At 46.3% G+C, this 15,374-nt stretch overlaps 1 protein-coding gene across 1 annotated transcript in view; it reads left to right on the forward strand.

Annotated features, from left to right (window-relative positions):
- DHODH (dihydroorotate dehydrogenase (quinone)) overlaps positions 1 to 15,374 on the forward strand; it is a 149,334-nt gene that overhangs the window by 13,644 nt on the left and 120,316 nt on the right. The window contains exons 3-6 of the mRNA XM_086945534.1: positions 35 to 234; positions 9,446 to 9,528; positions 9,692 to 9,879; positions 10,213 to 10,326. Coding sequence (XP_086801660.1) covers positions 35 to 234; positions 9,446 to 9,528; positions 9,692 to 9,879; positions 10,213 to 10,326 — 585 coding nt within the window. The remainder of the gene's footprint in view (positions 1 to 34; positions 235 to 9,445; positions 9,529 to 9,691; positions 9,880 to 10,212; positions 10,327 to 15,374) is intronic.

A 15,374-nucleotide genomic window follows, 5' to 3' on the forward strand; every position in this document is an offset into this window, starting at 1 on the left:
TCCTTACGATCACTTATCTTCTATTTCTCTCTAGGAGGTGCAGGTCCTGGGTAAGACGTTTCGTAATCCAGTGGGCATGGCTGCTGGGTTTGATAAACACGGAGAAGCAGTGGATGGGCTATTCAAAGTTGGATTTGGCTTTGTAGAGATTGGCAGTATCACCCCAAAACCTCAAGATGGAAACCCTAAACCTAGAGTCTTTCGATTGACAGAAGATCAAGCTGTCATTAACAGGTAGGTTTTTTTTTAATCTTTATTTTCCGTTTTCTAAAATATAAAAGTATTATACATGTATATTCGTTCACCAGTGCATAATCATACATTGTCGCTTCATAACAGTACTAGTTACTGATACAGTTTGCAGTCTTGGAGTTATTTACCAGATAGTTAAAAGCTGTAGCATTCACAGTACATTTTGAGTGAGATGGCCCCTCTATAATAACCCCCATCCCTCCATAAACTTCAGGAGACGTGCCTTGTATGTACCGTATTTTCCGGCATATAAGACGACTTTTTAACCCCGTAAAATGTTCTGGAAAGTCGGGGTCGTCTTATACGCCGGGTGCCAAATTTTATGGTATGTTTTCATGCGTTGTTTCATAGCGAGGACTTCACTCGAAGGTGTCAGACCGCTTCACAATAGGAAATAACAAGAAACAACACACCTTATGTTAAAAAATACAGCCACCGGCACTGGCAACGTCCACACCCAGGCCCCGCACCATGAACTGTGCAAGTATCGAAAGCGAGCGTTTTTTTCATAGCGAGGACTTCACTCGAAGGTGTCGGACCGCTTCACAATAGGAAATACAACACACCTTATGTTAAAAAATACAGGCACTGGCAACGTCCACACCCAGGCCCCGCGCCATGAACTGTGCAAGTATCGAAAGCGAGCGTTTTTTCATAGCGAGGACTTCATTCGAAGGTGTCAAACCGCTTCACAAGCGAGCAAATGGCGCCATGAGTCTTACCTAGACTGCCGCTGCACAGGCGCCTCCCAACCTCTTGCACATCCCCAAGCAGACGAGGCAGCAGGACGTCCGAAATATATAACGGGCAGCCATCGCCGAAGATGGCAGCCCCCGCTGTGTTGCACGTTTGGCACGCGCTCCTCCACATGCACTCTCCATGACATGGGCAAAGAAAGGGGACTGTAGAATGTTCCCGATGGCAGTAGAGCACTTGCTGTGATTGGCTGGCTGTTGCAAAGAGGAAAGGCAGTCTGGTGAGCAGATATTTACTGTACATGTGGTGGTGAAGACAGTACAGCACCAGTCTCTGCACCTGTTCATACTGTACAGCACCAGTACATCCAGTGCAAATGGCTGACAGTCAAGAACCCAGCAAGGCTCCAGCAGTACATACAGTGCAAATGGCTGACAGTCAAGAACCCAGCAAGGCTCCAGCAGTACATACAGTGCAAATGGCTGACAGTCAAGAACCCAGCAAGGCTCCAGCAGTAGCAAGAAGAAGGAAATATGAAGCCAGTTACAAACTTAAAGTTGTGGATTTTGCCACGGAACATAATAACTGTGCTGCTGCAAGACAATATGGAGTAACAGAAAAGATGGTTCGGGCCTGGAGAGCAAATGAGCAGATTTCTGTGCATTAAGAAGAGGCACCCCACATTGGCCAGAACTCGAAAAGCATGTAGCAGACATGGTGAATGAGCATCGCCAAAGCGGTTATGTAGTGACCCGAAATAAAATACGATTGGTTGCACTTCAGTGGGCCAAATCTAACCCAGATCTCAGCAACAGATTTAAGGCCACTGTATCCTGGTGTCCTAGATTCTTGGGAAGGCATAATCTGGTATTGAGGCAAAAGACAAAAATTGCCCAAAAATTACCTGCGGATCTTGATGCCAAAATGCATAGCTTCCATCGCTACGTTATTAAGCTGCGCAATGAACATGGCTATGCGCTAAGTAGTATCGGAAATATGGATGAAACTCCAATGAATTTTGATATGGTTGCAAACAAAACTGTCCATCAAAAAGGTGAAAAGACAATTTTAATAAAAACAACAGGACATGAGAAGTCCAGTTTCACAGTGGTACTAGCATGCACAGCTGATGGCGCAAAACTGAGACCAATGGTTATTTTCAAAAGAAAAACAATGCCGAAGCTCAAGTTTCCTGTTGGTTGTTTTGTGCATGTGAATGAGAAAGGCTGGATGGATGAAGAAGGGGTAAAGCTATGGCTTGATAATGTATGGAGCAGGCGACCAGGTGGACTTCTACAAAGACGTAGTCTACTGGTGTGGGATATGTTCAGGGCTCATTTAACTCCAAGCACCAAGCAAAGGCTGGCAAGACTAAAAACAGATGCTGCAGTTATACCTGGAGGATTGACATCGTTGGTGCAGCCACTGGATGTGTACCTAAACAAGCCATTTAAAGATCGCATCCGAGAACAGTGGAATGAGTGGATGGTTAGCGGTGAAAAAACATTCACAAAAGGAGGAAACATGTGTGCTCCACAGTTGGATGTTTTGTGCAACTTTGTCATAAAAGCCTGGAACGACATCGATGCAGAAACAGTCATAAAGTCTTTCAAGAAGTGTGGCATATCAAATTCATTAGATGGTATGGAGGACGACTACTTGTGGCAAGATGAAGAGGATGCTGAAGCCGAGACCACACCATCTGATACGGAATTACCAGATCCATACGATGACTGCCTTACAGATGTACCACAAGATCTCATTGATTTACTTATGAGATCAGATGACGAAGAGGAGGATTTTGAAGGCTTTTAAAGGGAACGTTGGCAAATCGCTTGGACTTATGAAAAGTTTAATCCACTTGCACTGTTTCATGCACTAATTTATGTTTACCGTACCGTACATGTTTGATGACAAACAGGTATGTTCACAAGTGACAGTTTTTCATATGGTTCTAAATAAAAATATTGCGACTAAAGCAATATTGTTTATACAACCAATTTGTTTGAGTTCAGTCTTTGAGTGTGTACAATAAACGCTTAACACTGTCCACTGATAAAGCCTTACTGCTCACCCACAGGGAGGAGGATTAGAATCACTAATACGGTAAGCCCAAAATAAATTCTCGAAGTGGCTATGCAGGACTGCGTTGGACTGCGCTGGAAGTGGGGGTAGTCTTATACGGCGAGTATAGCACGAAACCTACATTTTATCAAGAAAAGTAGGGGGTCGTCTTATACGCCGGGTCGTCTTATACGCCGGAAAATACGGTAAGTAAATTGACCTACATCCGAGCGAGTCATGTCTTCAGTATTACCATAGAAGTAATAGAACATGCAATGACCAGGTTACCCCACTTCTTTCGGGACGATGCCCTGTTCCAGCTGGGAGCCGGAATCTTGACATATGGCCTCAATGTATGACCTGTAGGGGCCCCATATGTCCGTGGGACGGGACGTACTAGGCATCTGATATATTTCACTATTTACATTGCAATAGGTCAGACTATGTAGCCAATTCTGGACAGTTGGAACCGATTTGCGCCCCCAATGGATGTCTACTTCTCGCTTCCCTAGCAGGAGACACAGATGTGAACCGTCTGATCTTCTTGGGGAAGTTGACTGTATAACCCAACAGGGCCACTTCTGGGGTGGGAGACGGAGGGAGATTTATCATTTGCCCTAGTGTGTGATGTATGCGTTACCAGTAGTGTTGCAGTTTCGGGCATGTCCAGGTGAGGTGTGCGAAATCGGCTTGAGTTGCGGAGCACTTACGGCAGTTCTGTGGCTTGGATGTGTTGCTTGGATGGGTCTATCTTGTGTGCCAATGTTGGAGTGAAATATATACGGCGCCGAAATCTGAAGTGTACGAGCTTGTGCCTACTATTTAGCCAGATGTCTTGTGTAACCGAGCAGCATTTGGCCCACTGCTCATCTGTGATTGTCGTTCCCTGGTCAACGTCCCACGCTCTACGGATCTTGCTGTCATTTATGGGTTTTAGTGCAGCACATGCCTTTTATAGAGCTTCGAAATTAAGTGTATTATATCTGTGTTCTCTATAACCTTTGTGAGAGGGGGGGAATGAAGCCTGTTCAACTGGGAAAGACAGTAAAGTGGAACATAAGGCAGAGCGAATGCGGCCAAGGACGAATCTGTCCATAATGCTCCCAGATTGGAAACAGATGTCCTCTGTCAAAGAAAAAATGTGGCCCCCTGGGTATAAATCACCTATTCGCGAAAGTTCAAATTTCGTCAGAGTGTAATGTACCAATCGCTCACCCGTGATTGGAATCAGACGGGGGTTGACAATGGGTTGTGCCGAAGAGTATAGAACATCCGTACCCGTGATCCGGAGTTGTTTATCCAATGCCCAGCTTGTGGAGGAGACTGTTTGGATGTCTTGTTGGTCTTTGGGGAAGCCCGTAGGTAGGACAGTCGAGAGCTGTTCTGGAAGAACGAGGTCTGCTTCCGGTCTCCGATATGGAATTAGGGCGTCTGGGTGATACCAGGAGTAAGCATTGCTACATTGGGCCACTAGATAGTATAGCTGGAAATCTGAAACCTTATATCCCCCTCTCTCATATGGCACCATGAGGACTGCCCATCTGCCTCGCGCCTGTCTCCCGCCCCAGACCAGGCGGGTCAGAAAAGTACGAAGCATATGAAAAAAGTTATTGGTGAGAGGAATAGGTATGTAGTCAAAGAGGTATAGAAATTTAGGGAGTACTGCCATCTTTAGAAACCATACTCTACCTGCGAGCGATATGGATAGCCTTAGCCATTTCTCTATTTGCGTTGTGAGAGTGTCTATGGCTCGCCCATAATTGAGACTTAGTATTTGGGCAGTGTCTAAATGAATATGGATTCCTAGGTATTTAACTGAATCTGTGCATCACTTTAGAGGGAATTCGCAGTCCCAGGCTTTATGCTGACTGTCAATGGGAATATGACTGATTTGTGCCAATTTATGCCTAGTCCCGAGAAACGACCGGATCTAATAATTTCCCTGATCAACTCGTCTAGGTTATCTTGGGGGTGTCAGATGTTTCGTATCGTGTCGTCTGCATATAGTGAAACCAGGAGGGGGCCGGTATTGAATTGTAGGCCCCTATGTAAGTGCTGTTCTTGAAAGTGATGTATCAGGGGGTCCATTTCCAGAATGAATAATAAGGGGGACACTGGACAGCCCTGTCGGGTTCCGCAAGATTAACAGGTAGTTAAGTTCCTTTCAGCTATTTCCTCCAGCCTGGGTAGGACCTGTGTACATGCATGGAATCTACTTGGATATTTTATCTAATTTTATCGCCGAGAACGTCCGTGCCCATACTGTCTCTCAACCCAGGAGAATCCATGTTTGTTTCCTGTATATTTTATTTTTACCCACCTTTACTTTTCACACCAAAGCTACCATGTCCACGTTGTTTTTCTAGCATGCCCAGAAGTAGCCATAGATAGCATCTTTTACCACTTCTGATCTGCAAAGTTTGTTGCCCACTTGGGTCTTTAACTTTCATGTGCTCCTCTTCCTGTAAAGTGTGAACTGATCTACGTTTACATCTCCAAGTGATATCACTCCGCATTCTCTCATCAATGCTTACCTTTCACCTTATAAAGTGATCTTCTTATTTCACATTCCTAGGTCTCCCTTCTATGCCTGTATCCTCATTTCATAGTGGCATTCTAGTCTTTCTTGTTCTGCTACTTGCATATGTCTGTCTGCCTGTCTATCTAGTTCCATCAAATGTCACTAAATAGCAGCTGAGCACTTTTCAAAGCGGGTGCATCCATACGTGCTAGTGACTGCACGTCCTAATCTCTACCATCAAAGCTCCCAATTTATTGGTCCAAAGTCACAGGCAGATGCGTTTCGACATCCATATGTCTTTGTCAATGCCATATCAAGTGAGTGTATTATCAACCTTAATTTGTATATGTCCTTGAACCACTCCCATTAGTTGACAATCCTACAGTAGGTGTGTCCTAGGAGATACCTATTACATTCAAGTTTTCCTCTACTGTTTAACGTGAGATGTTATCTTTCTATAAAAGTCACTGCGATATTATCAGCCTGCTTGTTTTAAGATGTTGCCTTAGTCGTTTCAGCTCCCATTCGTCCTATCGACCAGCCATTTAAATTGATAAAAATCTCACTTCCCCTATTCACCCTGCTTCATAGGAACCCTCCATAATTGTGCACAACATTGTATCCATTAATTATTTTGTTTCTGTTGCATTCTTTTACCAATATATACATGCCACATTTTTTTATTTTGCCATTTTATAAAATAAATGTACTTTTTTTTTATGTGTTCTACAATTTACATTTTGTGTTTTAGCCAATAACTTAATAATCATTCAAAAAAAACAACTCAGTGAAGTTTTGATAATTTTATGACAACAGAATGCAGTCAACCCAACATAAAGGTCTTTAATCATACAATTGAAAGGAAAATCATCTATGGTTTCTTAAATGCATCCTCCATTACATGTGTTTGGAACGATTCCCAATCCAAAGTTGCAAGCTTAGACATCTCGGCAAACCAGGGTTCTAACTTAATTTTAAATTTTGACTCTGATCCTCTCCCTTTTTTGTCCATGGCAATTGCTTTGTCACCCAAAGCAGAAGTGACTTTATGCAGATCATGGTAATCTGGTCAAAGATTAAAGAAGAATCAAGAAGCTGAATTTCAAAATAAATTTAACTCAATTCTCCTAATCCAATCATTTGTTCGACACATTCACCAAAGTAATCCAGGAGCAAGGCATGCTTGAAGATTGTAGTCTGCTCAACCTATACCAATAGTTCAAGGAAGACCTGATCCAAGGAGATCCTCTGCCATAGCTGAAGCTAAGGTTGCTACATACCTTAAGTACTTAAAAAATGTAGAAACTGGGGCTTGGTAAGCTGGGAATGGAGTAGGTTGTAGGGTGCCTTTGCTGTGTTCCATCCCTGTATTTCCATTAGCTGTCTGCTTTCTTTCACGCTACATTTGCTGACTTTGTGGCAAGGAGCCCCGGGGCGATAACTCGCATACAGAGTGTGATCCAGATTGGGAACCGCTGAATGCCACATATCTTGCATTTGCGGTCAACATCTTGAATTTTAATGATCGGGCTAATAGCTGGGCATAGGAGCAACAAGTGGTCGGTTTTGTGGTGCTGGTTCGATGGCAGGGTGGCATCTTCCCTCCCTGGTGGGCTCCAGTGAAGGCCTTCATTGAGGATTGAGACCGGGTTTGCCTTAGCGGAACCTAGAAGACTCACCAAAAGAAAGCAGAGTCCTCCTGCTAGGTTTAGGTGACCGAGCAGGAGGACTCTGCTGCCCCCAGAGGCCACACCCAAGAGCTTGAGAAGCCCCCTCTTCCCCGTCAGCAAAGAAGTCGTTGACTGGTTGGCCCCAGAGTGATTGCCTATGTGCGGAGTATGCTCCAGTCTGGGGACTGCCGGATATGTCCCTCTGAAGTCACACCCAACACCTGGAGCTCCAACGGTTTAGATGAAGGTTGGGCCGAGGAACTCTACTGCCCCTCCCCTGCCCCTCCCCTGCCCCTCTATAGAAGACTCAAGTGCAGGCCCTAGCTTAAGATCTATGGGGTGGGGTGAGGCTTTGGGCCATGTCTCATCTAGGGACGGACCCACCTCCATTGAGCACGAAGGACCGGCTGGGCTCCAGGGATCGCGCAGAAAGACCCTGCCTGCCAAGTCCAGTCATTTGCTTGTGGAGCCCCCACCTGTCCCTTACAGAAGTACATAGGGGTCAGAAGTGAGCCAAGTGCCCCCACCCCCTTTAGATGCCATGTGGCCATTCCAGGTCCTGCCCACTTCCCATTGTTTGTTATTTGGGGCCCACTAGGAAAGACCTTTAGGTTTAGGTTGGGGGGGGCAGGGATCTCCCTATACTATATGACCTTTCACATGCTACCCACTCAACCGGCATCCTCTTAAGTGGCCCAGACCACCTCATGCACTCAAAGCACACTGAATTGTCGGTCTTTTGAATGCGCTGTAAGGGGTAAGAACCCTCCCACCTTGATTCAAAAGTACCCCAAAGACTGATTTCCATGCCTATAAGGTTTGCCCCCAAGGTGCTCATACTGTGGGTCCTGTGAGCCCAAGATATGGAGAGGGGTTCACCACGTGCTATAGCCCTACTGACAGACTCCAAAACTGTGGCCACTCCCAAATGGAGCACTTGGTAGCAACCTTAGTCACGGGCGGCCCACAGATGAGGACAGGCGGGAGGGCATTCCGGATTGAAACTGAGATTGGCTTCATTAAGATGAACCCTAAAACATTTATTGAGGAAAGAAGAGGTACCGCAATCGATGATTTAGAGTGCAGTGCCAACGCACACCAAGCACTTATATGGAAAAAAGTATTGACCCTGGAAGACCAGATTATTGAGCTTCAAATTCAACAGGAAGCCTTGAAAAATAGAAGTCCGCATAACCGTGCCCAGATCAGAGGGGCGCCAAAGGGAATGGAAGGTGATGGCATTCAGGGCTTCTTCTGGGATTTGCTACAGACTGTCATTTGCATACCTGATGCACCACCATTAGATTGGATCGCATACGTAGAGTGCAGAGGACTTCTAAATCCTAATTGCTGCTCAATATGCATTTGTGCTTCCTCAGAACCAGAACACCTGTAAAATCCTACATTGTAAATACCTGGGATTCTTGTAAGTGGCACATAAAAGATAACAAGGAACGGAGCCTTAAGGCAGTCCACAGGTGAATTTGACTTGGGTGTGAGTGAATAAAGAGAAAGGACCCAAGTCACTGTGTTGTGGTGACCCATAATGCCTCTGTTCCAAATCAGTTTGATTTTTTCCTTATTTCGGAGTCTGGATGCTCTTCCAGAATCTTTGGTTTCTGTATTAAATGTTCTATAGTGTTTTGCATTGATTTATAGCTGAAGCTTGTTGTTCTCTGAATGAAACATCTTTCTGTAAGAAGCCGGCCTAAGGAGGAAAAAAGGCAAATGTGTTCTGGGTGGGTAAACAAGAGAAGCTGGAATAATATACATGAAGGATGACGTGGTGTATTGCTATGCAAATGTTTAGCTCCGCAACCTGGGGGAAGGTAGCACTGGTATTACAACATTTTACTGCTCTACTACCCGAGAGGCTTTTTACCACTCTCTCCCTGTCCTTCTTACTTCTCTACTTGTAAGCAGTACTGCTAGTTGTATATCATATCTGTTTTTACATAATGAATGAAGTTGTGTATATTTGTCTATGTATTTTAAGCATTTGAGTATGTGCTTGCTCTTAGTAGCGAGCCTTTACTGATTGCACTGTGCTGTTGCATAGCTCTATGATCCCCACCCAGTTGCTTATGCACATTCACTCCTGTCTGGGCATCACAGCACACATTACATTTCTTGAACTATTTAAGTAAGGGTAGATCTTCTAGTTCTAAACTTTTAGGTATCATGACAGCTGCAACAAAAATAAGGCAGTTTTCTTCTTTTTTAAAATCTTGTTTTGTCCCAGGTATGGCTTTAACAGTCACGGCCACAGAGCAGTTGAACAAAGGCTGCGAGCTAGACAGGAAACACAAGTCCATCTTACGAAAGGTAACACTTGAAAGAACTTTGTTTGTAAAACATTTGGCATCCTTTGATACCCCTAGTTCTTTCAATAATTTAATTTTTACCTTGACAATGTGCAAGGATATATTATTTCAACAATTCGGTGGTCAAAAATGTATTGTAATCTTCATGTGTCATTTACTCTCAGATGGCATGCCTCTAGGAATAAATCTTGGGAAAAACAAGACCTCCCTAGATGCCATTGTGGATTACACAGAGGGCATCAAGACTTTGGGACCGCTAGCAGATTATCTGGTGGTAAATGTATCTAGTCCCAACACGCCAGGACTTCGAGACCTCCAAGGGAAATCTGAACTGCACAACCTGCTGGCGAAGGTCTGTCATTAATTTCATCTGCAAGGTGGGCACATTTAGAGGTGTTGGTGTCAAGGGCGTGTGGTGAGTGGATTCACATGAAGGATGTATGAATAAACTTTGGAGGTATGGGAGGAAATGGTAGAGGTTAGTGGTAAGTGAGGAGTTGCTTAGGAGAAAGGAATGGTGAATTCTGAGATGACCGAGTGAGGTATGGCTGGAGGTAATGACGATGAGTTGAAGAAAGTGAATAATTGTTCCGACAAACCAGTATCTCTCTAAATTTGCAGGATAGGTGGAAATGACACCAACGTGTGCTTTACCTTTCTTCATGAACCGGGTCTCTTGCTGCAGGTGAAAAAGGAGAGAGATGCATTGAAGTGTGAGCCCAAACCAGCCCTATTAGTGAAGATTGCCCCAGATCTGAAACCTCAAGATAAGCAGGATATCGCCAGTGTTGTAACCGAGGTTAGTGAAACTTCAGTATGAACCATAGAGTTTCTGCTACAGCAGGTCATCAACTTCGTGCGCCACAAGGAGCTTTTCCATAACTGAATCTCCTGCTTGGAGAACTTAGTTGCTTAGTTAGGTTATGCAGTATGTTTGGCAGTGATCAGCTTATCTAGGTCTCTTTAATGGACTGAGCTATGTTGTATTCCAGAGGCAAGACACAAGGCAGTCGGGCTTTCTGGAGTCTTCTCACCAAAGCACTGTTTATGGTTTTTTATCAGGATGTTGAAGGGAAATGTTTATACATTAAAATAAGCATTTTAATATGTGGAATGTTGTGCCCTCTGTGGCTGCACTTAGAGCTCTGGTCCTGCAAGAAAGAAAACTCATCCAGTGTGGAGTCTGTTCAATTATGTGTTCCTGCCCCATGCTGCTGATCCAGGCACACTGTTCCCTAGTATTCTTGCAGACATGCCAGTCCCATCCCCCTCAAAAGACAACTGTTTGTCCAAAGCAACAGCACTAGTTCTAGGTAATTTCTTGTTGCTCCCCCAGCTGAGGTAATCCTCTTTAGCTCCTTCTTTTCTCCATAGAGCGGTAATCCCACACTATCTCTGGTTCAGGAAAGGAGAACAGTTTGCATACCCACAGCTGTTTCTTAATATTATTTTGGAGGGGGGGGGGGGGTAATGGGGACCATAGTAAGCTTCCTCCAGATTTGGTTCTGAGTTGGCAATGTCCAGTTGTTTAAGGTTCCCTTTTTTAGCTACCCCCTTCTTTTATAGCCATTGCTACAAAGTCATCTTAGCTTGTGGTGGAGGATTCTCAAGCCTGTTTGCAAGTACTTGTATCACTATTTTAGTGTTGCTCAATAATTGAGAGACGACAAGAGCAAATCCTTCAACAAAAGTTCTAAAAACAGTTCTAGGTGGAATATTCCCTCTAGTCAGATATTTACCAGTTTTCAGGACTACTGTACCATGTTACAGGCTGTCATCGCGGAAATGAAGCAATGGTACCCGCAGTTAAATTAACATCAAACCTAACGTCGGGTTGTAAGACCTCCAGAACTTCCCTTAATGGTATAAACCCACTTGCATTGTCTTTTTATTGCTACACACAACTCTTGCTCAGTGATGTCTCCTTCTAGCAATATGAACATCTTTCCAGTCATACCCCAGGCCCTACGTTCACTCAACCAGTTATCCGTACAATCGTCGCCCTCATGTTCATTTTGGTATACATTTGTGCATACTAATCTTCATCTGGTTTTCAGTCCTTCAGGCTTTTCCATGACCCTGTCCACCTCTTCATCTACTTTACCAGAACTGAACTTCAGGTGGATCAGACAGAGTATATGTTAACTGCTTTGTCTCCATACCTAAGTGGAAGAGATGACTAAACCTGCACAGGGAGGCCAAGTTAACAACATAGTATTCTTTCCATCTGTTGTGGTCTCCGATTTCCCCCCACTCCGACCTTGAAATTAAACTAATTCTAACCTCCTTGGACCTAAAGATGCCTACTTCCGTGGGGAAAGAAAAGGGGGTGGTGATGAACAGAGTGTCTGAATTAAGCAGACCACTCTTACCCAGTCCAAAGATCAGGGCTTGATCCATCACCGTTATTTAGCTCACTGCACCATCCCAGCTCAGAACCTGGCTATATGCAAATCAGTCTGTCCCTGGCCCAGTGCATCATGGGAACAGGGCAGACTAAACTACCAAGCCAATTCTTCACCAGAAAGGAGACAAGCTTCCGGGGACCGGTTTCTGGCATTTCAGCCGTCGTCAGACAGACAGACTGGGTAAGAATGGTCTGCTTATTTCAGACATTCTGTTCATCACCACCCCCTTTTCTGAATCCTTTTGTCCACCATAAGCGTGGAAGGGTATACTCAGATGTGAGTCCCTTGCTCATTGCACCATCAGGATTCAAGCAAGCCGGGCTGACGATGGCTGAAATGCCAGAAACCGGTCCCCGGTAGCTTGTTTCCTTCCCAGTATAAGAATTGGCTTGGTAGTTTGGTTTGCCCTGTTCCCATCATGCACTGGGACAGGAACAGACTAATTTGCATGTAGCCAGGTTCTGAGCTGGGATGGTGCAGTGAGCTAAAAAACGGTGATGGATCAAGCCCTGATCTTTGGACTGGGTAAGAGTGGTCTGCTTAATTCAGACACTCTGTTCATCACCACCCCCTTTTCTGAATTACTTCCGTGGGGAGGCACAGAACTGCAATATGAAGCCTAAATGCCCCCTGTCATGGTGACCGCATTTGCTTCAAAATATAGCTGAATATGAACATGCTCCAAACCTCCAAAGAAACTTTCTTCTTGTATATGGGAGTAGCCAGATTCTTTTGGAGTTGCCGTTTCTGACAACCAGGTGGGTTTTCCTGGCAAGTAGGCTGTGCATTCCTGTATTACAAGTTCTATTTTTTGCGGACTGCCACTTCACTTTCATGCTTCAAGTCAATTTATGGAGTTAACACCACCTTAGGAAATTAAGGATTTCTTAATGACTGACGCAAACAGGATATAGTTGGTGTCCTTCCAGAATGAAATTTCTTTCTGCGTCCTGCCATAGCTTTAGAAATGTGTAAATTGGTGCCTTGCCAGTTTTCACTTGATTCTGAAGACATTAGCACTTAGTGTTGCAGGGATTTCGCTCAGTAACAGAGCTATGCTTGGGACCATAGAACATCAGTAGTCAGGGACTGAGTCACCATTCCACCTCAGTACCATGAGCCCTAGTCCGACTAGCTATAGTGTCTCACCTGCCCTCCTACTTCTAACCTGAGGAACAAGTAAATTGACATCCCAGGTGTGTCGTGGCTTGGTGCTGGGCAAGATGGCCACACACTAGTGTAGCTCTGCCGGCTGCGTATTAATATCCTACATTAATCCTGTCCCAGACCCGACCATCCAGGGTACAAAGGCGGCGGATTGCCGGCGGGTGGGTGCAAGCTCACTGCTGAGGCTTCTCCTGTCGATGTGCGCTCCCGGAGAGTGTGGGTCCTTTGCTGGAAACCGCGGAACGCATGGTAATGGCGGCCACGGGCAACGGTAACAGACTGCGGCGGAGGCTGCCGTGCGGAGAGAGCTGCCCCTGATGAGCGGCGGTGGCGGCCCTTGGTGCCTGTAGATGCTGCTGCGGTACCCTGATTTGTGGCGGGGGTGGCCGTGTGAGCGAGGCGGCCCTCGGTAACTGACGCCGAGACCCCCCTGGGAGGTCTCCGGCGGCGACTGCGGCAGTGTGTTCTACGCGAGCGGCCGGCTCCAGGGACATCGGTGGGCGGTGCGACGCTGCTGTGGGCCGCTGGCTATTCTGATAAGGCGCCACACTCCAAGGCACATGACTGGTGGCTGACGGCAATAGTGGAGAAGCTCGGACACTCTCCCTTCAACGTAGCGGTGAGTGGGGTGTGCATTCGCGGACCGCGCGTGGCCCCAGCCCCAGAGGGACAGAGACAAAGGGAGAGACAGCCCCTGATTGCAGCACCAGCGAGTTGAGTGGTGGGAGCTAGCAGCGCAGTTGATTTACCTTGCTCCCTGGCATTCACTTGTAGTGCCTGAGGCCTAATTGCTGAATAGGTCACGCCAGGCCTGTGGGGCATATTGCGACAGTGAAGCACTGAAGGAGGAGGGGTGCCCCCGGGGCTCACTAAGACAGCGTGGCAGACCGGAGACTTCCATAGTGATCTAATATTGACGGCAGGGCGCCTCCAGGACAAAATCACGCACCGCTTGGAGCGGCACATGGGTGCATAGCTCTCTTGCTAGTGAGGGGCCTATCATCTTCAGCAGCTTTGCACTACGGCTTCTGGTGAGTGACATCATGGGCAAGCCTGATAAAAGCCAAACGTGCCTATCATTTGAAAAGCGCAAAGGGGGCAAGTCCTCGCAGAATGCGGCTTCAGATACGGAACTGGAATTGTCGACTCTGGCGCCCACGGCACTGGAGAAGTCGCTGGCCGCCATTCAAGCTAGCCTCCAGGCTATTGATGGGAAAATAGAAGCATTGAATGGTAGAATGGACCATTTCTCCTTCAAGCTAGACAAGCAGGCTGTGAGGCTGGGGGAAGCAGAACAGCGCATCTCTGATGCTGAGGATGGCCTGCGGCAGGTGACCACGAAACAGACGGACATGACGAAGCTTCTGGCAGTTATCCAGGCCAAGAATGAAGATATCGAAGCACGCTCGAGGCACAACAATGTGTGCATTTTGGGCCTGCTGGAGTCCACCAATGTGGAACGCCTCGAGGACTTTGTTGAGACTCTGCTGCGGGATATATGTGGTGGGGAGGCCTTATCACCTATGTTTGCGGTGGAGCGAGCGCATCGGTCTCTGGCAGCACGCCCTCCGCCAGGGGCCCCGGCCAGGCCGATCATCGCCAGGCTGCTCAACTATAGGGATCGTGGCGCGGTTTTAAAAATCACTCGTCAAAAAGGCACCACCAACTATCAAGGCAGCACACTCACCTTTTACCCTTATTTCACGGCCGCTGTACAGGCAGCACACAAGGAGTTCCAGGACGTAAAGAAGCTGCTGATGCAAGAACATTTAGTACGCCATGCTCTATCCGGCGCGCCTGCCCATCGGTAAGGCAGCCAATTCCAAGATCTTCACGAGTCCTAAATTAGCGATGGAATATGCCAAGTCGTTGCGTCATCGACACAGTTCTCCAGCTCACAACTCCGAGGGGGACGATTGAATAATTGAGAGCACCAGGATCTTTACTTTTGTTTATTCTGATTCTATGTCATGTCAAGGGGGCTTCATGTTTGTTTCCACCTCGGGAAAAAAAGAAGAAAAATAAAAGCGAGGCCCGTTACTGCATACAGGGAGTGTGCTTTGGGCACTTTGGTGAGTTGGGATTTGTGGTGGGAGTCGGGGATACAGGGATTTTAGACTCTTAACTCATGTTGGCGTATGGTGGACACAATGGTGGCTCTCGCAGAGTAGTGGCACGCTCTGGGATCATAACATCACTATATTGATAGATCTCTCTATGCCTCGATATGATTGATCTGGGTAGTATGGAGTAATACCCGGCTGTCACTCGC

The sequence above is a fragment of the Lissotriton vulgaris genome, chromosome 12 (assembly GCF_964263255.1).
Source record: "Lissotriton vulgaris chromosome 12, aLisVul1.2, whole genome shotgun sequence".
Taxonomy (NCBI): domain Eukaryota; kingdom Metazoa; phylum Chordata; class Amphibia; order Caudata; family Salamandridae; genus Lissotriton; species Lissotriton vulgaris.